The 22,231-nt window shown below is 46.5% G+C and overlaps 3 protein-coding genes across 7 annotated transcripts in view; 2 read left to right on the plus strand and 1 right to left on the minus strand.

The window, feature by feature from the left end:
- The window catches only part of LOC134294598 (zinc finger and SCAN domain-containing protein 2-like), a 239,348-nt gene extending 217,142 nt beyond the window's left edge, over nt 1-22,206 (plus strand). For 2 of the 3 annotated variants that reach the window (XM_062966170.1, XM_062966168.1), the window contains exon 2: nt 20,122-22,206. In XM_062966170.1, the coding sequence (XP_062822240.1) occupies nt 20,600-21,481 (882 nt within the window). In that variant the 5' untranslated portion in view covers nt 20,122-20,599 and the 3' untranslated portion in view covers nt 21,482-22,206. Of the gene's footprint in view, nt 1-15,466; nt 15,560-20,121 lie in introns of those variants that run through there. The other variant, XM_062966169.1, reaches the window with a different exon arrangement.
- LOC134294568 (zinc finger protein 850-like) overlaps nt 1-22,231 on the plus strand; it is a 256,756-nt gene that overhangs the window by 72,404 nt on the left and 162,121 nt on the right. The gene's annotated exons all lie outside the window — the stretch shown is intronic.
- The window catches only part of LOC134294583 (zinc finger protein 420-like), a 72,712-nt gene continuing 51,322 nt past the window's right edge, over nt 842-22,231 (minus strand). Inside the window, exons 1-2 of one of the 2 annotated variants that reach the window (XM_062966138.1) lie at nt 11,429-11,566; nt 842-3,933 (exon numbers count right to left, since the gene is read on the minus strand). In XM_062966138.1, coding sequence (XP_062822208.1) covers nt 2,009-3,472 — 1,464 coding nt within the window. In that variant the 5' untranslated portion in view covers nt 3,473-3,933; nt 11,429-11,566 and the 3' untranslated portion in view covers nt 842-2,008. Of the gene's footprint in view, nt 3,934-11,428; nt 11,567-22,231 lie in introns of those variants that run through there. The other variant, XM_062966139.1, reaches the window with a different exon arrangement.

Consider the following 22,231-nt stretch of genomic DNA (forward strand, 5'->3'; position numbering starts at 1 on the left):
CAAATAAACTGACACTGAATCCAGACAAGACAGAGGCACTCCTGGTCAGTCCGAAGGCCAAACAGGTCATAGGGTTACAGCCTGCGCTAGATGGATTGTCACCTTGACGTGGTGAGGGGGCTTGCGTGTTCCAGTGAACCTGAGGGCACAAGCACTGGAGTCTCACACTCCCAGGAGTGACCACGGGGAGGATCCAGACCAAGCACAATCCGAAGACCCAAAGACCTCAACGGCTGTGAAGGCAGAAGAAGGCTGCAACAGACTGAGAAGCCACTCTCGTTGTGTTAACCACACCACTGCTGGGACCCCATTCTGTGAAGACTGTGTGTTGACCGGCCGTGCACCAACCTCCACACATTAAAATCACGCACAGGCGTCCTCCAAGAAAAATACAACAGAGACGGAAGACCATCATCCTCGAACTACGAAAGATCGCCTAAGATGGGGTTACGCTCCCCTTGAAGACATATGTCCGCAGTTGGGGACTGACTCCACATGGAAGTTGTAGTTCACCCTGCATCAAGACACAGCACTGTGACCCCCAATGACAACGGACCTGGACCACAATTGGCACACACAACCCTCATGACCAAAGGAAAATGCTGGAGAGGTTTGTGGGGGAATTCACCTTGACGTACTGGGATTTATAGTTCACCCACAATCAAAAAGCACTCTGGACCCCACCAAGGATGGCCCTGAGCCTAACTTAGCACACAGAACCCCCACGACCAACACAAATGCAGGAGGGCTTTGGGGGAAAGTCACCTTGATTTATAGGAATTATAGTTCACCTCCATCCAGACAGCACTGTCAATGCGAACAACAATGGATCTGCACCAAATTTCAAATCACATCATTTATTTCGGTCATAGACCAGCACAGGAAATAAAGGTCACAGTTACATACAAACTTGGTACGTTTAATACATTTAAAATATAAAGATACTAAAGCACAATAACCGAGGGGGGGGGGGAAGCGGAAGGGGAAACAGGGCAAAAACATACAACGCAGAGGCCCATCAGCCAGTTATAGAACCAAGAGAGATGATTACTGGAGACATAGGTAACTTTTGGGACCCGACATCCCCTGGCGCATTTTGGATGCACAAAACTTTGCAACATTGTCATTTGTAGCTGAATGAGTATCTACAAGTAGCAGGGAGGTATAGTGTCCTGAACAGCCTGGGTGCTTGTGTATCAAAGGTAAGATAAGCCTGGCAAGCATACCCGATATGGCCAATTTGGAAGACTGGTAAGCTTTGGGAGTTGTAGATACTGGGATTTAGAGTTCACCTGCATCCAGAGACACTGGGACCACCACCGACAATAGACCGGGACCAAATGTGGCACACAGAACCACCAAGACTAACTTAATATACTGGAGGGGTTTGGGGGGAACTGACCCACCATGGTGGGAGCTGTAGTTCACTAGAAGTGTTGTTGTTGTGTCACAAACCATTGTCTGAATTGTGTCATGTTTTCAACTCCAGACTTAATAATTCAAGTTTCCAAATTTTATCTTCTATTTTTAAAAAGTTATTAACTTAAAATCTGTATGAACCAAATCTTCCAACCTTCCCTTTTGTGTGAACGTGTTTGCATGACTTCCCAGCAAAGCAACCAGACGTGGTCTCTGAAGGGCCTCCTGGATCTCACGGACCTCACTCTTCCCTGAACACCCTTTGAGCTCAGAACAAAACAAGCGAATGACCAAACATGTTTTCATTCTAATTCATCATCCAACATTCTCAACATATAAAACTCTAGTTTCATTTAACCTTAATTACTTCCAGAATGGAATGTATTTTAATTCAGTCTTTCTACAATACACCACATGTGATGAAATGCCCCAACTTTGAGCTTGCATCTCCATAATTTGCAAGAGTTGCTTTTGTACATGTTAGAATGACACTCTGGGGTCAATTAACACCATTCTCTCCAGGGTGAATTGTATGATGTCTATGTGTAATGTTATTCCGTGAAAAGCTCTGTCCACACTCCATGCATTTCTACGGTTTCTCCCCAGTGTGAGTCCTTTGATGTCTACGTAGATTTCCACTACGAGAGAAGCTCTGGCCACATTCCAGGCATTTATAGGGTTTCTCTCCAGTATGAGTCCTTTGATGTAAACGTAGACCTGAACTCTGAGTAAAGCTCTGTCCACACTCCAGGCATTTATAGGGTTTCTCCCCAGTGTGGATCATTTGATGTTTATGTAGATCTGAACTCTGAGTGAAGCTCTGTCCACATTCCAGGCATTTATAGGGTTTCTCCCCAGTATGAGTTCTTTGATGTGAACGTAGAGCTGAACTCTGAGTAAAGCTACGTCCACACTCCAGGCACTTATAGGGTTTTTCCCCAGTGTGGGTCCTTTGATGGGTTTTTAGATGTGAACTACGAGCAAAGCTCTGTCCACACTCCAGGCATTTATAGGGTTTCTCCCCAGTATGAGTTCTTTGATGTGAACGTAGATCTCCACTCTTAGCAAAGCTCTGTCCACACTCCAGGCATTTATGGGGTTTCTCCCCAGTATGAGTTCTTTGATGTGAACGTAGATCTCCACTCTTAGCAAAGCTCTGTCCACACTCCAGGCAGTTATAGGGTTTCTCCCCAGTGTGAGTCCTTTGATGTCTTTGTAAGTGTCCCTTCTGAGTGAAGCTCTGTCCACACTCCAGGCAGTTATAGGGTTTCTCCCCAGTGTGAGTCTTTTGATGTGAATGTAGACCTGAACTCCGAGCAAAGCTCTGTCCACACTCCTGGCATGTATAGGGTTTCTCCCCAGTGTGGGTCCTTTGATGTTGACGTAGAGCTGAACTATCAGCAAAACTCTGTCCACACTCCAGGCAGTTATAGGGTTTCTCCCCAGTGTGTGTTCTTTGATGTTTACGTATAGTTGAACTAGCAGAAAAGCTCTGTCCACACTCCAGGCATTTAAAGGGTTTCTCCCCAGTGTGAGTCCTTTGATGTCTTTGTAAGTGTCCCTTCTCAGTGAAGCTCTGTCCACACTCCAGGCAGTTATAGGGTTTCTCCCCAGTGTGAGTCTTTTGATGTGAATGTAGACCTGAACTCCGAGCAAAGCTCTGTCCACACTCCTGGCATGTATAGGGTTTCTCCCCAGTGTGGGTCCTTTGATGTTGACGTAGAGCTGAACTCTGAGCAAAGTTCTGTCCACACTCCAGGCATTTATAGGGTTTCTCCCCAGTATGTGTACTTTGATGCGAACGTAGTCCTGAACTATGAGCAAAGCTCTGTCCACAATCCAGGCATTTAAAGGGTTTCTCTCCAGTGTGAGTCCTTTGATGTCTTTGTAGGTGTCCCTTCTGAGTAAAGCTCTGTCCACACTCCAGGCAGTTATAGGGTTTCTCCCCAGTGTGAGTCCTTTGATGTGTCTTCAGGTTTCCATGCTGACCAAAGCTCTTTCCACATTCGATACATTTATATGCTTTCTCCTCCATGTCAACAGTTATGTACATTTAATTGCAATATGGACACTTGACTCTTGTTTTTCCCTTTCTGATTACTCACAGCACTGGGTTCAAATTACAGGAAAGTAGATTCCATCTCAACATTAAGAAGAACTTCCTGACTGTAAGAGCTGTTCAGCGGTGGAACTCTCTGCCTCAAAATGTAGTGGAGGTTCCTCTGGAATCTTTTAAACAGAGGCCAGATGCTCATCTGTCAGGGGTACTTTGCGCTTTTCCTGCACGGCAGAGGCCTGGACTGGGTGCCTCATGCAGTCTCTTCTGACTCTATGGTTCTACTCTATAATCCGAAGTGAATGTAGGAATTCAGCAAGATCAGCCCCTTAAGAGGAATCCTTTTTCCTAGAGGACTGGTTTCCTTACTGCACTTTGGTTTCCAAATGCCTTAATATCGACTAGAAGCTGGTTCGTTTCCCATCACGGCAGGGGTGGCTCCAGAGAACTCTCTTGTCCTGGTCAAGAAAGAAGAAGCAAAAGGTTAGACACGAAGCCGCATACCTCTGGCTCAAGGAAAACAAAGCAAAAAGGGAAAGAAGAAAGGAAAGATGGAAGGGAGGAAACACAGAAGGACAGGATAAGAGAAGGAAGGAATCACGGAAGGAGGGAACTGAACCCTTTTCCCATATTGGAGGGCCACACCCATTTCATTGGGTCAAACCCAAACGTGGTTAAAGGAACAGAAGGCAGGCAGGCAGGCAGAACTCCTTCCATTATTCAAGGGTGTAACATATTCTGGATCATGGGCTTCCGTGAATTACCAGCATTGTGCTAAATGCTCAAAGGGAACGGGATTTCTTTATTGGTTGTGTCATTATCTCCCCTGCCACAGGGACCCCCAACTCTGCTTCCTCAGCATCTCAAAGGGTCACTCCGGCCACATTTCCCAAATGAATCTTCCAAACTAAGAAGGACCTGCCTTCCCAACTGGCTAATTCACAACCACGTTCACAAATTGAGTCCATGCTGAACTAAGTTCCATCCAGGCATTCTTGCATTCCCTCTGTAGAGCCCATGATGAGATGCAAAGACAGGCACAGCTCCAGCCACAAAGCCTCCTTCCTGCCGACTCCCTTCACCTTTGCCCACTTCCCCCTTTCCTTCTTTTTCATCCAGGGGAAATCCGAAGAAAACTGGAGGCCATGGAGAGAAAAGGGCTTCCTTGGATGCCTTTGGGAAGAACCTTGAAGGGGTCTCCACATGGCCTGAAAGGTTATCCCTTGATTCTGTAAGGCTGAAAACAAAAACGACTGGGAGAAGAACTGGCATCAGAGGGAACTTCCAAAAGAAAGGGCCTGGTATTTTATCTCCCCAAACTCTGGCACCTGCAAATGGTTAAGACAGATATAGAAGGAAGGTTTCTAATGGTAACGATGGAACTACAAACAATTACTCAAGTATAAGCCGGCTTTTCAGCATGTTTTTAATGCTGAAAAAGCCCCCCTTGGCTTATACTCGGGTGAGGGAGGGAAGGAGGGAGACGGGTGTTGCTGAGAGGCAGCTGTCACCGTTTGCAGTCCTTGTCCTTGTGACTGAACGAAAGCAGGTGCCTCCCTGAGGGAACAAGGCTGCACTTGAGTGAGGGCGAAGAGGTCCTCAACTTCACCACCGGCAGATGAGTGAGACTGACAAGGAGGAGGAGGAGCCGGGCACTTCTTCCTCAGCGCATCCACAGCAGAAAAGCATGAGCTTGCCCTCCCTCCACTAAAGCCTTGTTTCCTCAAGGAGGCTCCTGGCCCTGGCCACCCCCGTGATCCCGGCCCAACCGAAGAGGAGGAGAGAGATTAGGGAAGGAGGCAGCCGGAGAGGGAAGGAAGGAAAGAAAAGGGGTTTCCGTACGGAAAGGCCTTTGAACCCTCTCCTGCCCAGCCCACACATTCCTGGGTCTAGCGCCCACCCTGCCCACTTTTTGTAAAGACCTAAAAACATGGCTGTTCCAATGTGCCTTTGATTAATTCCGTTCACTAAATGATTGGATCCCTCTAGCTATAACTTCATTCTCGACTCTTGCACTTTACTGTTGTCCCTGCCCTGGGCTTGTACTATCCTGACTGGCCCTTCCAGCCTTAACTTCTCATCGGCCTCTCGCACTCTGCCATCAGCCCTGCCCTCTCAGCTGTATTGCACAGGCCTTCCCCTTGCCCCAGCTCGGAAACGGCCATTACGCTTGGCTAAATACTGGTTGTTGTAGGATGAATTATGTTTTTAATTATGTCCTTTATGATGTTGGTATATATATTTTTATTGTGTTATATTTTGACCTTTGTCTGATTGGGCTTGGTCCCCATGTAAGGTGCCCTGCGTCCCTTCAGGGAGATGGTGGCGGGATACAAAAATAATGTAGTAGTAGTGGTTGTTGTTGTTATTCTTATTAGTAGGAGTATTGGGGGGGGGAGTGTGGTACAATATGGTTTTATACTTTAAAGGGACAAACAAGTGTTGAACAAAGTGTTCAAAGAATGAGTTTTGTTGGCTTCGACTCGGTCTGGACTAAGGTTTATGTACAAGGTTCTGTGGATGAATGGCTCAAGTATTTTGTATTGTTTTAAATCTGTATTTAACTGCTTATGTTTTTATTCTTTTGTATTATTGTGTATTGGCATCAAATTCTGCCAGTTTTGTAAGCCACCCTGAGTGAGAAGGGCAGGATAGAAATGATGGAAATAAAGAAATTAAAGAAATAATAATAATAATAATAAGTTTATTTATATCCCACCTCCATCTCCCCCGAAGGGGACTCGGGGCGGCTTACAGCAAAATCAAAATACAAACAATGATAAAATATAAAACATCAGGACAAAAACAAAGACCAATAAAGAATATACACAATAAGTTAAAAAACACAACACAGAATTAAAACATCAGGTTAAAAACAATGAGGTTGCAATAGTGGATAAGCAAAGTGTACGGTGCACATTATGGGTAACAAATTCATAAATAGATAAAGTGCATTAGAATCATTTAAGGTCACATTAGGTACGGTAGGGAGGAGTCCTGAGTAATATCAATCAATCAGGAATCGGGAAGAGCGACCAGTGCAAAAGGTCGAGGAGCATAATTATTGTGATGGAAAAAGATGATCTTAACCAAAGGCCTGGGTGAAAAGCCAAGTTTTCAGACTCTTCCGAAATGCCATCAAGGTGGGGGCTTGCCTGATCTCCCTAGGCAGCGAATTCCATAACCGGGATGGGGGCCACTACAGAGAAGGCCCTGTCCCTCGTCCCCACCAACCGCGCTTGCGACGCTGGCGGAAGCGAGAGGACGGCCTCCCCCGATGACCGAAGAGACTGCACAGGTTCGTAGGGGGACAGACGATCCCGAAGGTAGATGGGTCCCAAACCGTTCTGAGCTTTATAGGTGATCACCAGCACTTTGAATTGGGTCTGGAAAATGAGCGGCAGCCAGTGGAGCTCCTTAAACAGGAGGGTTGACCGCTCTCTGTATTGGGCTCCCGTTAGAACCAAGGCTGCCGAGCGTTGAACTAATTGAAGTTTCCGGGCCGTCTTCAAAGGCAGCCCCACGTAGAGCGCATTGCAATAATCCATTCTAGAGGTAACTAAGGCGTGAACCACCATGGCCAAGTCAGACTTCACGAGGTATTGTCGCAGCTGGCGCACAAGTTTTAGTTGTGCAAAGGCCCTCCCAGCCACCGCCGACACCTGAGCCTCAAGTGTCAGTGATGAGTCCAGGAGGACCCCCAAGCTGCGGACCTGCGCCTTCAGGGGGAGTGCGACCCCGTCGAGCACAGGGTTCCACCCAATGAAACAAAGAAACAGAAGAATGTAAGCGAAATGGTCGATCAGGTGAAGGTGGAATCGCTCAACTACTGAGGCCTTGGCTACTGCTATAAAGGGAAGTTGATTACAAATAATAATAATTATTTATTTCATATATCCCGCCTCCATCTCCCCAGGGGGACTGGGGACGGCTTACATGGGGACAAAGCCCTAAAATCAATAGCTGACATGTTGTGATGTAGTCTTTGAGTAATGATACTACTAGGTGCTTTAGAGGAGCAAGACTCCGATGAGGAGCAACAAAGGAAGCGGATCCGGGAAATACTTATGGAGCCTACTGATGATGACACATTTGAGGGCTTTGAGGGGGATGATGGGGTTGAGAATCAGGAGGATGGGATGACAAGTTCAGAGGAAGAAGTAATGGTCTAGACCAGGGGTCCCCAAACTAAGGCCCGGGGGCCGGATGCGGCCCTCCGAGGTCATTTACCTGGCCCCCGCCCTCAGTTTTATAATATAATATATTGTATATACATATAATATTGATAATAATATTATAATGTAATACAATATAACACTAATAATAATACCATATAATAATATTAATTATATATTCTATATTACATATAATATTACTAATAATATAACAGTATTGTGGTATAGTTCAATATAGTACTATATCATGCTAATATTGTGCTATGCTAATAATATAATATATTGTATGTACATATAATTTGTAAGCCACTCTGAGTGCCCTTTGGGGTGAGAAGGGTGTGATACAAATGTAGTAAATAAATGCAGTAAATAATAAATAAATAAATAAATTTTAGACTTAGGCTCACCCAAAGTCTGAAATGACTTGAAGGCACACAACAACAACAACAACAACAACAACAACCCTAATTAACTTGACTATCTCATTGGCCAGAAGCAGGAGCACACTTCCCATTGAAATCCTGATCAATGTATGTTGGTTAAAATTGTTTTTATTTTTAAATATTGTATTGTTCTTTCATTGTTCTTGTTGTTGTTGTTGTCGTCGTCGTTGTTTTTGCACTACAAATAAGACATGTGCAGTGTGCATCGGAATTTGTTTGTATTTCTTTTTCAAATGATAATCCGGCCCCTCAACAGTCTGAAGGATTGTGGACCGGCCCTCGGCTTAAAAAGTTTGAGGACCCCTGGTCTAGACTAAGGTGCGGGAGATCCAGGACATCTTTAGAGAACCCACAAGTAGCGACACGTTTGAGGGTTGGCACAGTGAGGATCCAGCTGGGTCTTGGGGAATTATGGGTTTGGAGAAAAGGTGGACTGGGTGGAGGGATCGGCAAGGGGCTTCAGCTGAAAGGAGGTCTGGTGGGGCGTTGTCTGATTCTAGCTCTGAGGAGGAATTGAGGCAGCAGGCTGCAGCTGCTAGCAGGGTGTTGGCTGGTTCTATTTCTGAGGATGATTTGTGAATAAAAGTGGGTTTGGGAAATGGATCACCTTTGCAGTCGGCAGTGTTGTTGGGTGTTCATGTGTTCATGTGAGCTGTTTGGGAAGACGTGCCTTGGGAATACTTCTGTGAACTTGCTGTGCTGCATTCTACGCTTTGGCTCTATGTATGACCTGGACTGGATTTCGTATTGCGGACTTCTCCTTCTCTGACCTGGACTGGATTTCGTATTGCTGACCCGGATTGGACTCAACGCCGTCGTCAATTCCTGCCTGCTGACGTCCTGCTGGGAATTGGAGTGCCTTCTTTGTTGTTTTACAAAGTTTGTTTTTAAACTCCGGTTTAATCTGGGTTATTTTCCAAGGTCTGGGGTTTTGTGTTGTTTGCTGGGAATTCTGTGTTTCACACTGAAGATTAAGTGTTCTGAGTCTTTTGAGTTTGTTTTTGGGCTCCTTTTGCTTGTGAACTAATAAACTGTATTTCTACTAACGTTTGGTCTGGTGCTTTAAGGAGTCTGTGTTGCAACATGACATATGCCTAAAAACAGTAGAAGTTACAAAATTTAAATACATAGAAAGAACCAAACAATTTTAAAACTTTAAGATAAAACACATAGCATATCAGTTAGACAGGGGAGTGGGGCTGTTTAGGATTACGTGGGAAGGGCTGATTTGTGCAAACATGAATAGTGGGACCAGAGTGGGGTAAAGTGCTAGGAGCCGGCAAGGCGATTTGGACTGTATGATGAAAGTGCAGCTGATTATTCTATATAAAAGCATTAGCAACGAGAAAACAGCTAGAAAAACGTGAGTTAGAAAGGACTCAAAAAATTTGATATTTTTAAATAGAGAATACTTTAAATACAGTAATACAGACACTCCAAATTATTAGCCAAAGCAGCACACGTTAGAAAGGGAAGAAAATAATAACATCCATTAAAGACAAGGAAGGTAAGAATCATACAAGGATGGAAGACAAAATATTAGCTTTTCCAAAATTTTATCAAGAACTATACTCGACAAAAGAAAACTCCAAAAGTAAAATAGAGGAATATATTGAGAAATATTGGAAAAAATAAAGATCCAGGAAACAGATAAATTAGTTATGGAACAATTAATTTCATAAAAAGAGATTGGAGAAATTACAGATAATTTAAAAGCCGGGAAGACCCCAGGAATGGATGGGCTGGGACCGGAATATTATCGAAAAATTAACATCATATTAATACCTAAAGTAAAATAATTATGTAATAAGATAATAACAGGAGAGAAGATCTCAGCATCTCGGGAACAGTCTCTGATTATATTAATTTTGAAACCTAACAAGGACCCAACAGAACCCGGATCATATAGACCCATTTAGTTAATAAATCAAGATGCTAAAATTTTAACAGCAATTATGGGGAAAAAAGAATATGGTTCTAAATATACTTCATAATTTAATTATCAAGAAAAGAAATTTCAAAAATGAGTCTTTAATTTCCCCCTCCTGTTTTAAAGACTCAATTAAATATTTGGGAATAAATGTAGTGAAAAATTAGAAGTTGTAGAGACTAATAATTTTATTAAATGAAGAAAGGAAATAAATATAACATTTTTAGAATACGCTAAACTCAAATTATCATGGTTTGGAAGGATAGCATTGATTAAGATGAAAATATTACCTTTTTTTAAAAAAAATTAGAATGTCACCTATAAAAAATTTGTACCAAGAACTTAAAAAATGGCAAATTAATATATTTAAGGTGCAGGTGCTTACCTACAAAGCCCTGAACGGTTTGGGACCATCCTACCTCCGTGACCGCATCTCCGTCTACGAACCCACGCGTTCACTTCGGTCATCTGGAGAGGCCCTGCTCGTGATCCCGCCTGTGTCGCAAGCGCGGTTGGTGGGGACACGAGACAGGGCCTTCTCCGTGGTGGCCCCCCGACTCTGGAACACCCTCCCCAAGGATCTCAGACAGGCCCCTACACTGGCAGTCTTCAGAAAGAACTTGAAGACCTGGCTGTTCCAATGTGCCTTCCCAGATTAATAGGAAATCTCCAATACCAAGTCCCATAAGCACTTTATTAGAACTAAGATCGTATATCGCACTCTGCACTTGCCCTATAAGCCTTATATATCACCTGTCACATCAGCACTTTTAATCTTGTACCCATTACTCTGGCCCGGCCCAGTTTTATTGTATTTTAGCGTATTGTTTATTGCTTGTTGTTTATACTGTTTTAATTGTTTTTAATTTGCCTTTTGTTTTGTATTGTTATATTGTGTGTTGAGGCCTTGGCCTTTGTAAGCCGCATCGAGTCCTTCGGGAGATGCTAGCGGGGTACAAATAAAGTATAATAATAATAATAAAATAATAATAAAAAGGAGGGAACCAGATGAGGTCAGATCTGGACCAGACTTGGCACAGAGACCCAATATGGCCAGCTGTGTACACAGGCCTGGTTTAACAACAACAACAATAATAATAATAGATCTCTTTTTATATCCCTCTCTTCTCCCTCAGGGGACCCAAAGCGGCTGACAAGGTATTGAAATCCCATAAACAACAGAGTAGATGGATCCTAGAAACACAACAGGAGAGACAGATGAACGGGAGCAGGCCTTCAGGCCCGAGAGGCGTCCCGTGGAGACCCGTCTTGGGAGGAGGGCATCCTGGGAGTTGGAGTCCTCCCTCCCTCCGCCAGACGAGGACGGGCCTGGCCCCCTCCCCTCCCCTCCGCCTCCCCCCCGGGCACCCCAGGCGAGCCCCCCTCCCTCCCTCTCCCCACAGACCTCTCTCTCTCTCTCTCTCTCTCCGTCCTCTTCCCTCCGCCGCCTTCCTTCCCGCCTCACAGACACAGACCAGGCCTCAGGCCAGGCCAGGCGCCGCCATCTTCCTCCTCGTCTTCCTCCTTCCCCGGAGCCCGCCCCCGCCCCTCCCATTGGCTGAGCCCGGGACGCCCCGCCCACCGGAGGAACCCCATTGGCTACGTCCTGCTCCCCGGCCTTGATGGACGGGCGTCAGGGCGGGGCTTGCGTGGTCCGAGCGAGGCCTGTGAAGCCAACCCGGGAGGGAGGAGGCCCCGCTGGGCAGGCCTGGCCGAGGAGAGGCCGCGGAGGGAGGCCGGAGGGGAGGGGGCGGGGCCGGGAAACCTCCCTCCCGGGAGCCGTCGTTCGCCCTCCCGCCCTTGAGCCCCGCCCGGGAGGCTCCTCAGCCAAGGCGCCCAAGGGGAGAAGCTCCGTCTGAGGGAGATTCTGGGGTGGACCTGGCAGGAGGGGGGGGAGGGGGGGGAGGGAGGGGGAGGTCGCCCACAACCTCAGGCCTTTGGGACCATGGAAACACTGACTCTGTCGGGTTATTATTATTATTATTGTGCTACAATACATCTATATATATAGAAGAGTGATGGCATCACGACGACTCACAAAACAACAAAACTACAGGCCCCCCAACCTCGAAATTTGACAACACAACCCATCATCCACGCCTCTAGGTTGATACAACAAAAAGAAAAGAAAAATAAAGTCCTAATTAGAGGGAGAGCAATAATTGTTTTTATCCAATTGCTGCCAGTTTAGGGGGCTAATCTCTGCCCACTTGGTCTCCTAGCAACCAATTCAGCTAAGGGACAGCCAGGGTTCAGTTAGGGGACAGGCAGATTTAGGCCTCACTTAGACTTCTTCCACAGATTATCTAATTTGCACTGGATTATATGGCAGTGTAGACTCAAGGCCCTTCCACACAGCTATATAACCCATTTATAATCTTATATTATCTGCTTTGAACTGGATTATCTTGACTCCACACTGCCATATAATCCACTTCAGTGTGCATTTTATACAGCTGTGAAGAAGGGGCCTCATATAATCCAGTTCTAAGCAGATAATATAAGATTATCAATATACAGTAGAGTCTCACTTATCCAACATAAACAGGCCGGTAGGATAAGTGAATATGTTGGATAATAAGAAGGATTCAGGAAAAGCCAATTAAACATCAAATTAGGTAATCATTATACAAATTAAGCACCAAAACATCATATTATACAACAAATTTGACAGAAAAAGTAGTTCTATGCGCAGTAATGCTATGTTGTAATTACAGTAGAGTCTCACTTATCCAACACTCGCTTATCCAATGTTCTGGATTATCCAACGCATTTTTGTAGTCAATGTTTTCAATATATCGTGATATTTTGGTGCTAAATTCGTAAATACAGTATACTACATAGCATTACTGCGTATTGAACTACTTTTTCTACCAAATTTGTTGTCTAACACGATCTTTTGGTGCTTCATTGGTAAAATCATAACCTAATTTGATGTTTAATAGGCTTTTCCGTAATGCCTCCTTATTATCCAACATATTCGCTTATCCAACATTCTGCTGGCCCGTTTATGTTGGATAAGTGAGACTCTACTCTACTGTATTTACAAATTTACCACTAAAATATCACAATGAATTTAAAACACTGACTACAAAAACATTGATTATGAAAAGGCAGACTGCGTTGGATAATCCAGAACATTGTATAAGCGAATGTTGGATAAGTGAGATTCTACTTTAATATGAAACAATTACTGGGATAGAATAATGCAGAACAATATAATCTCTAAAACCAGGACAGTAAATAAACAGGGGAATCCCACACAGGAAACAATCAGGGCCAGCTAACACCTCCCAACAAAGTATTCCCATCATCAAAGTCTGGCAAATCCTGTTTTCTCAGGGCCACAGACAGTAGAAGCACATAAAATATCGCAAACAACATCACTCTGAAAACAAGGGTATTCCAGACAGGAAACAATCAGGGCCAGCTCACACCTCCCAACAAAGTATTCCCATCATAAAAGTCTGGAAAATCCTCTGTTTTCTCAGGGCCACAGACAGTAGAAGCACATAAAATATTGCAAACAACACCACTCTGAAAACAAGGGAATTCCAGACAGGAAACAATCAGGGCCAGGTAACACCTCCCAACAAAAAATTCACTCAGGGAGGAAACAGCCAGGCTTTAAAGCTGCAAGGCCATTACATTCTAATCATTTTTCCTAATTGTAGCATTCATACTTGCCTCCAACAAACAAACAAAACCAATCAGAAATATTGTATATTCACAACCTTTAGGAAATAATATCCCCTGATGGCACAGCGTGTTAAAGCGCTGAGCTGCTGAACTTCTGGAGCGAAAGGCCACAGGTTTGAATTGGGGGAGCGGAGAGAGCCCCCACTGTTAGCCCCAGCTTCTGCCAACCCAGAAGTTCGAAAACATGCAAATGTGAGTGCATGAATAGGTACTGCTCCGGCGGGAAGGTAACGCCGTTCCATGTAGTCATCCCACATGACCTTGGAGGAGTCTACGGACAACGCCGGCTCTTCGGCTTAGAAATGGAGATGAGCACCAACCTCCAGAGTCAGACATGACTGGACTTAATGTCTGGGGAAAACCTTTACCCTTGACCTTAACTACCACCAATTCCTCAATACTTTATTTCCCAGACCACCAGACTTCGCCACAGCAATGCGTGGCCGGGCACAGCTAATCTAATATAAAATATATTACATTGTAAAACAATCATGTAAGGCCGCAGAAGGGAAGGCGAGTCCCAGGTCCATCCTTGGTGGGGCTCAGAGTTCAGTTCTTAGATGGCAGGGAACTACACATCCCGGTCCCTACCACTCCTAGAAATCAGGGTCAATCCTCCCCAGACCCCTCTCTCCAGTCTGTTCAGTGGTGGACCAGTTCCTCTGCTTGCTGTGTGCCATAGAAAAGGATAGGACATAGCAGGGAATTGGCATGACCCTGCCCACTTCCTCTCCCTCAGCCCTTTCCTATTATTTCCTATGGCACACAGCAACTGAACTCCCAAGAGAGAGAGGGAGACTCGAAGGGACCGACCGGGATGTGTAGTTCCTCTGCAGCCTAAGAGCCGCCCTCTGAACCCCTCCAACGATGGGCCTGGGACTCGCTTGGCACGCAGGCCCAACCCCAAAGGCCACCTTGGCATCCCGGCCGGGCTGTGGCGCAGCCCATTAGCTGCAATAAATCACGACTGACCGAGAGGTCGTGGGATCGAAAGCCGGGTCAGATCGAGTTCCTGACCGTTAAGAGCCTGGCTCTCTGCCCACCTAAGCAGTTCGGAAAATAGTTGCATCTGTTCAGTTGAAAACGCTAGGTACCGCTTTATGCGGGGAGGCTAATTTAGCTATGTGTTGTCGAAGGCTTTCATGGCTGGGATACTTCTGGAACATGACCACACAGCCCGAAAGACATATAACAACCCTCTAATTTAACTAATTTGTGACATCATAAGACTGCCAGCAGCGTGCGGAAAGGAATGAGGAAGTCCTCCATCAAGGACTCGGTGTCAGAAGTGGAGGGCACCAGGGAGTTATAGTTCACCTGTACTGAGAGAACACTGGACCCATCTGTTGACGGGCCTGGACCAGACTGGGCAGACAGGCAGGCCCCACTGGGGTCCCTGTCGGGGTCTGGGGGAGACTGGCCCTGGGGACCCGGGGGTGGTCGTTCCCCTTCCCAGAGGGCCCTGCGCCCAGCCGAGGACGGGCCTGGCCCTCCCCTCCCCCTCGGGACCCCCGGTGGCGAGGGATGGTGTCTGGGGGGAGGAGAGAGAGAGAGAGAGAGAGAGAGGGACCCACTCCGGGCTTCTCCTCCGCCTTCCCTCCGAGGCCTCCTTCCTCCTCGCTCTCGTCCGTCAATCAAAGGAGGGTTGAGTGGGACGCAGCCAATGGGCGGCCTCCGGTGGGCGGGGCGTCACGGGCTCAGCCAATGGGAGGGGGCGAGGGCGGGCTCCGGGGGAGGAGGACGAAGAGGGGGAAAATGGCGGCGCCTCGCCTGGCCTGAGGCCTGGTCTGTGTCTGTGAGGCGGGAGGGAAGAGAACGGAGAGGCCGAGAGAGAGAGGTCTGCGGGGAGAGGGAGGCTCGCCTGGGGTGCCCGGGGGGGAGGCGGAAGGAGCTCGGGGTGTGAGGCCGCGGAGGGCGTATGTGAGGCCAGGCCTGTTCTCGGAGGAGGGAGGCCTACAACTCCCAGGATGCCCTCCTCCCCAGACGGGTCTCCACAGGACGCCTCACGGGCCTGAAGGGCTGCTCCAGTTCATCTGTCTGTCCTGTTGTGTTTACATTGTCCATCTGCTCTGTTGTTTATGGGATTTCAATACGTTCTCAGCCGCTTTGGGTCCCGAGGGGGGGAAGAGAAGGATGTAAATAGAGATCTATTATTATTATTATTATTATTATTAAACCAGGCCTGCATGCACAGCTACACTGTAGTCCAGATCTCACCTCGGCTGGGCTCGGTGCTTTCTGGAGGCATGTGAACTATAACTCCCCAAACCAAGGTCCATTCCCAGTGACCCCTGCAGTGTGTTCTGTTGGTCAAGGGGCTTCTCTGGGCCAAGTCTGCTCCCAGTGCATTCTCGGTGGGGGTCACAGTGTCAGTGAAGGTACTGCAAGTCCCATCATCAGCGACAGGTTTGGTCCAGATCCATCCTTGGTTGGGTCGACATTGCTCTCTGGATGATGGTCAAGGACAACAGTCGGGAGCTCAATCCGACGCGGGCTTTGAACTCATGACCTTTGGGTCAGCAGTGATCTCTTGCGTCTGGCTCTTAACCGTCTGCGCCACAGCCCGGTCCCTCCCCCCTCCTCCCCGGACCCCCTCGGGTGTCCTCTGGGCATCATGCCGGGAGGAGGGCGAGGCATCCACACACACACCCCCGGGCCTTACTTTGCCCGTGCCTTCCTTAGGGGGAGAAAAGCGATATATAAATGTAGTAAATAAATAAATAAATATAGTCTGCGTTTTGCACAAGCCCTTGCCCTGCCCTCTCGAATCTGATCGTGCCCACTTTTTCCGCTTACTGGTCGGTTGATGTCAGTTGATTATGTCGTTTTATGGTGTTTTTACTTTTTCTCATTTCAACAGTTTTAATTGTATTGTTTATCTGTTATATGTTTTTAATTGTGTTTCACCTTGGAATCCTTGTTTATGCTGGGCTTGGTCCCCATACAAGCCGCCCTGAGTCACTTCGGGGAGAGAGATGGTGGTGGGAAATAAGAATAAAATTATTATTATTATTATTATGTACATACAATATATAGGTGTCAATATATTTTCCAATTCTCAATCACTTCCTTTTCCTTCCTTCCCTGCTCCTCTCCCTTCCTTCCTCCATTCTTCTCTTCCTCCTCCCTTCTTATTTATTTATTTGAGTATTTATTTCTCGTGTCAGAATTGAACTGAGGGTACAAGTTGTAATGGATTTGCAAACATAGAGATATATTTTTTTAGAAAAAAAATTGGCATTAATACTAAATTTCTTTTGCCCAGTTGGAGTGAGTGACTCTGGTGATGCTGTTTAGAAGGTCCTCCCTTGTGCATTGTAGTCGGTGGTCTGTGGTTGGCTCTTCTCCACACTTGCATGTCGCGGACACCACTTTGTGGCCCCATTTCTTAAGGTTGGCTCTACATCTCGTGGTGCCAGAGCGTAGTCTGCGCCTTCCGAGTTGCCCAGTCTTCTCTGTGCCCAGGGGGGAATCTCTAATCCGGCGTCAGCCACTGATTAAGGTTCTGAGTTTTAGCCTGCCACTTTTGGACTCTTGCTTGCTGAGGTTTTCCTGCGAGTATCTCTGTAGATCTTAGAAAGCTATTTCTTCATTTAAGGTGTTGGCGTGCTAGCTGATACCAGAACAGAGGATGGGCCGGAGATGTCGCTGCCTTGGTCCTTTCATTACAGGCTGCTACTTCCCAGCGGATGTCAGGTGGTGCAATGCAGGCTAACCAGTATAATTTCTCCAGTGGTGTAGGGCATAGACATCCTGTGATAATACGGGATGTCTCATTAAGAGCCATGCACTGTTTTAACGTGGTGAGATGTATTCCACACTGGACATGTGTATTCAGCAGCAAAGTAGCCAAGCACAAAGGGTCTGGTTGTGATGTCCAAGTTGGGCCAGTCCGCTTTCGTATAATGTTATTTCTAGTGCCCACGTTTTGCTTGATATTTAAGCAGTGCTTCTTGTAAGTCAGAACATGTTCCAGCGTAACTCCCAGATATTTTGGTGTGCTGCAATGCTCCAGTGGGAGTCCTTCCCAGGTCATCCCCTGAGTTCGAGATGCTTGTCTGTTCTCAAGGTGAAAGGCACACGTCTGTGTTTTAGATGGATTAGGGATCAGCTGGTTTTCCTTGTAATAGGCAGTAAGAGCACCTAAAGCTTTGGAGAGCTTCTGTTCAACCATTTCAAAGCTCCCTGTTTGGGCGGTGATGGCACGATCGTCAGCATAGATGAAACTCTGTCCCTTCTGGCAGTGGCTGATCATTTGTGTAGATGTTAAATATGGATGGAACAGGCACCCTCCCCTGAGGGAGACCGTTCTTCTCTTTCCTCCATCTGCTTCTCTGGCCCTGGAATTCAGCAAAAAGCTCCTGTTTTGTAGCAGATTTCCTATGAAGCAGGTGAGGTGGGTAAACGTAAAGGTTTTCCCTTGACATTAAGTTCAGTTGAGTCTAAGCCGAAGAGCCGGCGTTGTCCGTAGACATCTCCTAGGTCATGTGGCCAGCATGCCTGCATGGAGCGCTGCTACCTTCTCGCCAGAGCGGTACCTGTTGATCTACTCACATTTGCATGTTTTCAATCTGCTAGGTTGGCAGAAGCTGGGGCTAACAGCAGGAACTCACCCAGTTCCTTTGTGGAGAACCACTGTTCTGGCCCTTCCAGTTTTTCTTGCTTCGCTAATCCTTTGACTACTTACCTTATTTGGTTGGCATGATAATATAATTTAATATCTGGGAGACCTAACTCTCCTTTTTGTGGTTTGTACAATTTAGTTTTATTTATATATCCACAGAATGCCACTCCCTCTCACTTTGGAGGATTCATAAGTCTTTTCATCGTTTGAGGTTCCTTTTATTTTCAGTTTATGTCATTCTTCTTTCGATTGATGTGTTTCCTTTAGAAAAATTGTGTCACCTTTAGATTTAAGAATCTGATTGGTAATCATTTTCTGTTTATAGCAGGAGCCAAGGCCTCAGCAGTTGAGCAATATCACCCTCACCTAATCCGCCATTTTGCTTGAATTGTTGTATTTATCTGTTAGTCCCTGTAAAACACAGCACCATATTGTGCCACATTGTCTCCCCCTAATAATAACAACAACAACAACAACAACTTTATTTTTGTATCCCACCATCTCCCTGAAGGGACGGCGCCTCCTTCTCCTGGCTCAGGTGAGCGGCCGGGCGGCAAATAGGAGGCTGGCGAGGAGGGAGCCGGGCACTTTTCCCTCAGCGCATCTGCTGGTGGTGAAGCATGAGGACCTCTTCGCCCTCCCTCAAGTGCGGCCTTGTAACTTCAGGGAGGCGCCCGCTTTCATTCATTCACAAGGACTGCAAATGGTGACAGCTGCCCCTCAGCAACACCCACCTCCCTCCTTCCCTCCCTCACCCGAGTATAAGCTAAGGGGGGCTATTCAGCATTAAAAACGTGCTGAAAAAGTCGGCTTATACTTGAGTATATACAGAATTTGTTTGTAGTTCTATCGTTACCATTAGAAACCTTCCTTCTACATCTGTCTTAAACATTTGAGGGTGCCAGAGTTTGGGGAGATAGAATGCCAGGCCATTTCTTTTGGAAGTTCCCTCTGAAGCCAATTCTTCTCCCAGTCGTTTTTGTTTTCAGCCTTACAGAATCAAGGGATAACATTTCAGGCCATGTGGAGACCCCTTGAAGATTCTTCCAAAAGGCATCCAAGGAAGACCTTTTCTCTCCATGGCCTCCAGTTTCCCTAGGATTTCCCCTGGACGGAGGAAAAAGAAGAAAAGGGGGAAGTGGGCAAAGGTGAAGGGAATCGGCAGGAAGGAGGCTTTGTGGCTGGAGCTGTGCCTGTCTTTGCATCTCATCATGGGCTCTACAGAGGGAATGCATGAGTGCCTGAATGGAACTTAGTTCAGCATGGACTCAATTTGTGAACGTGGTTGTGAATTAGCCAGTTGGGAAGGCAGGTCCTTGTGAGTTTGGAAGATTCATTTGGGAAATGTGGCCAGAGTGACCCTTTGAGATGCTGAGGAAGCAGAGTTGGGAGTCCCTGTGGCATGAAAGATAACGACACAACCAATAAAGAAATCCTTGTTCCTTTGAGCATTTAGCACAATGCTGGTAATTCATGGAAACCCATGATCCAGAATACGTTACACCCTTGAATGTTGGGAGGAGTTCTGCTGCCTGCCTGCCTGCCTTCTGTTCCTTTAACCACGTTTGGGTCTGACCCAATGAAATGGGTGTGGCCCTCCAATACGGGAAAAGGGTTCAGTTCCTTCCTTCCGTGATTCCTTCCTTCTCTTATCCTCTCCTTCTGTGTTTCCTCCCTTCCATCTTTCCTTTCTTCTTTCCCTTTTTGCTTTGTTTACCTTGAGCCAGAGGTATGCGGCTTCATGTCTAACCTTTTGTTTCTTCTTTCTTGACCAGGACGTGAGAGTTCTCTGGAGCCACCCCTGCCGTGATGGGAAACGAACCAGCTTCTAGTCGATATTAAGGCATTTGGAAACCAAAGTGCAGAAAGGAAACCACTCCTCTAGGAAAAAGGATTCCTCTCAAGGGGCTGATCCTGCTGAATTCCTACATTCACTTTGGATTATAGAGTAGAACCATAGAGTCGGAAGAGACTGCATGAGGCACCCAGTCCAGGCCTCTGCCGTGCAGGAAAAGCGCAAAGTACCCTTGACAGATGTGCATCTGGCCTCTGTTCAACGGATTTCAAAGGAGCCTCCACTACATTTTGAGGCAGAGAGTTCCACTGCTGAACAGCTCTTACAGTCAGGAAGTTCTTAATGTTCAGATGGAATCTACTTTCCTGTAATTTGAACCCACTGCTGTGAGTAATCAGAAAGGGAAAAACAAGAAATAAGTGTCCATATTGGAATTAAATGTACATAGCACTGTTGACATGGAGGAAAAAGCATATAAATGTATTGAATGTGGAAAGAGCTTTAGTCATCATGGAAACCTGAAGAGACATCAAAGGACTCACACTGGGGAGAAATCCTATAAATGCCTGGAGTGTGGACAGAGCTTCACTCAGAGTTCAGGTCTACGTTCACATCAAAGGACTCACACTGGGGAGAAACCCTATAACTGTCTGGAGTGTGGACAGAGCTTCACTCAGAAGGGACACTTACATACACATCAAAGAACTCACACTGGGGAGAAACCCTATAACTGCCTGGAGTGTGGACAGAGCTTCACTCAGAAGGGAAGCTTACATACACATCAAAGAACTCACACTGGGGAGAAACCCTATAACTGCCTGGAGTGTGGACAGAGCTTTGCTCATAGTTCAGCACTATATTCACATCAAAGGACCCACACTGGGGAGAAACCCTATAAATGCCTGGAGTGTGGACAGAGCTTCACTCAGAAGGGACACTTACATACACATCAAAGAACTCACACTGGGGAGAAACCCTATAACTGCCTGGAGTGTGGACAGAGCTTCACTCAGAAGGGACACTTACATACACATCAAAGAACTCACACTGGGGAGAAACCCTATAACTGCCTGGAGTGTGGACAGAGCTTTGCTCATAGTTCAGCACTATATTCACATCAAAGGACCCACACTGGGGAGAAACCCTATAAATGCCTGGAGTGTGGACAGAGCTTCACTCAGAAGGGAAGCTTACATACACATCAAAGAACTCACACTGGGGAGAAACCCTATAAATGCCTGGAGTGTGGACAGAGCTTTGCTCGTAGTTCAGGTCTACGTTCACATCAAAGGACCCACACTGGGGAGAAACCCTATAAATGCCTGGAGTGTGGACTGTGATGAGTCATGGGCCATGTAGTCCCGTTCCTGGCACTGTTGTGCCAGATGAAGAGGAAAACTTGGGTTTTTCACCGTCTCAGTCAGAATTGGAACTTTCCCAGCCAGATTTGGAAACCTTGCACCTGCAAGAGATTTGTCTTCCAGAAGTCTGTCAAACAAGCCCTGAGCCTAAATCTCCTACGTTTTCTCGCCATGAGTTTTGTAAACAACAGAGGGGAGTTCGAGCGGCGTCTCGCAGGAGTGCTAGGATAGCTGCTAAGCATTCAGCTGATTAAGCCTGCTTTCCATGGGAATCTTTAAGGAGTCATGCATCTGGACTCAGAGAATAGCTTTCGTTTCTGGTTCTCCAGAGAACTGCTCTTTGGTGGGAAAACTAGACCCTATTTAGGTGTTTTGCCCACGAAGGGATCTTGCGGAGTCAATTCGTCAGCTACTGGAGTAGGTTGTGTGTGGACAGCGCTACTCCTGTTTCCAAGCCTTCGCTCCTGTTTCCAAGCCTTCGCTCCTGTTTCCAAGCCTTCGTTCCCGTTTCCAGCCTTGTTTACCTCCACGGATCTTGCCTTGTTTCCTAGGACTCAGCCTTGTTTTTCCAGGACTCAGCCTTGCCTTGTTTTCCGGATTTTGCCAAGTAATTCCACGGATCTTGTCCTTGCTCCTCGTTCCTTGTTGCCTTGTATCAAGCCTTGTTTCAAGTTACTCCATAGCCTCGCTCAAGTTTCATGGACTAAAGGACCTTGTCATCTCCCCTCA

Source organism: Anolis carolinensis, unplaced genomic scaffold (genome assembly GCF_035594765.1).
Source record: "Anolis carolinensis isolate JA03-04 unplaced genomic scaffold, rAnoCar3.1.pri scaffold_17, whole genome shotgun sequence".
In the NCBI taxonomy this organism is placed as follows: domain Eukaryota; kingdom Metazoa; phylum Chordata; class Lepidosauria; order Squamata; family Dactyloidae; genus Anolis; species Anolis carolinensis.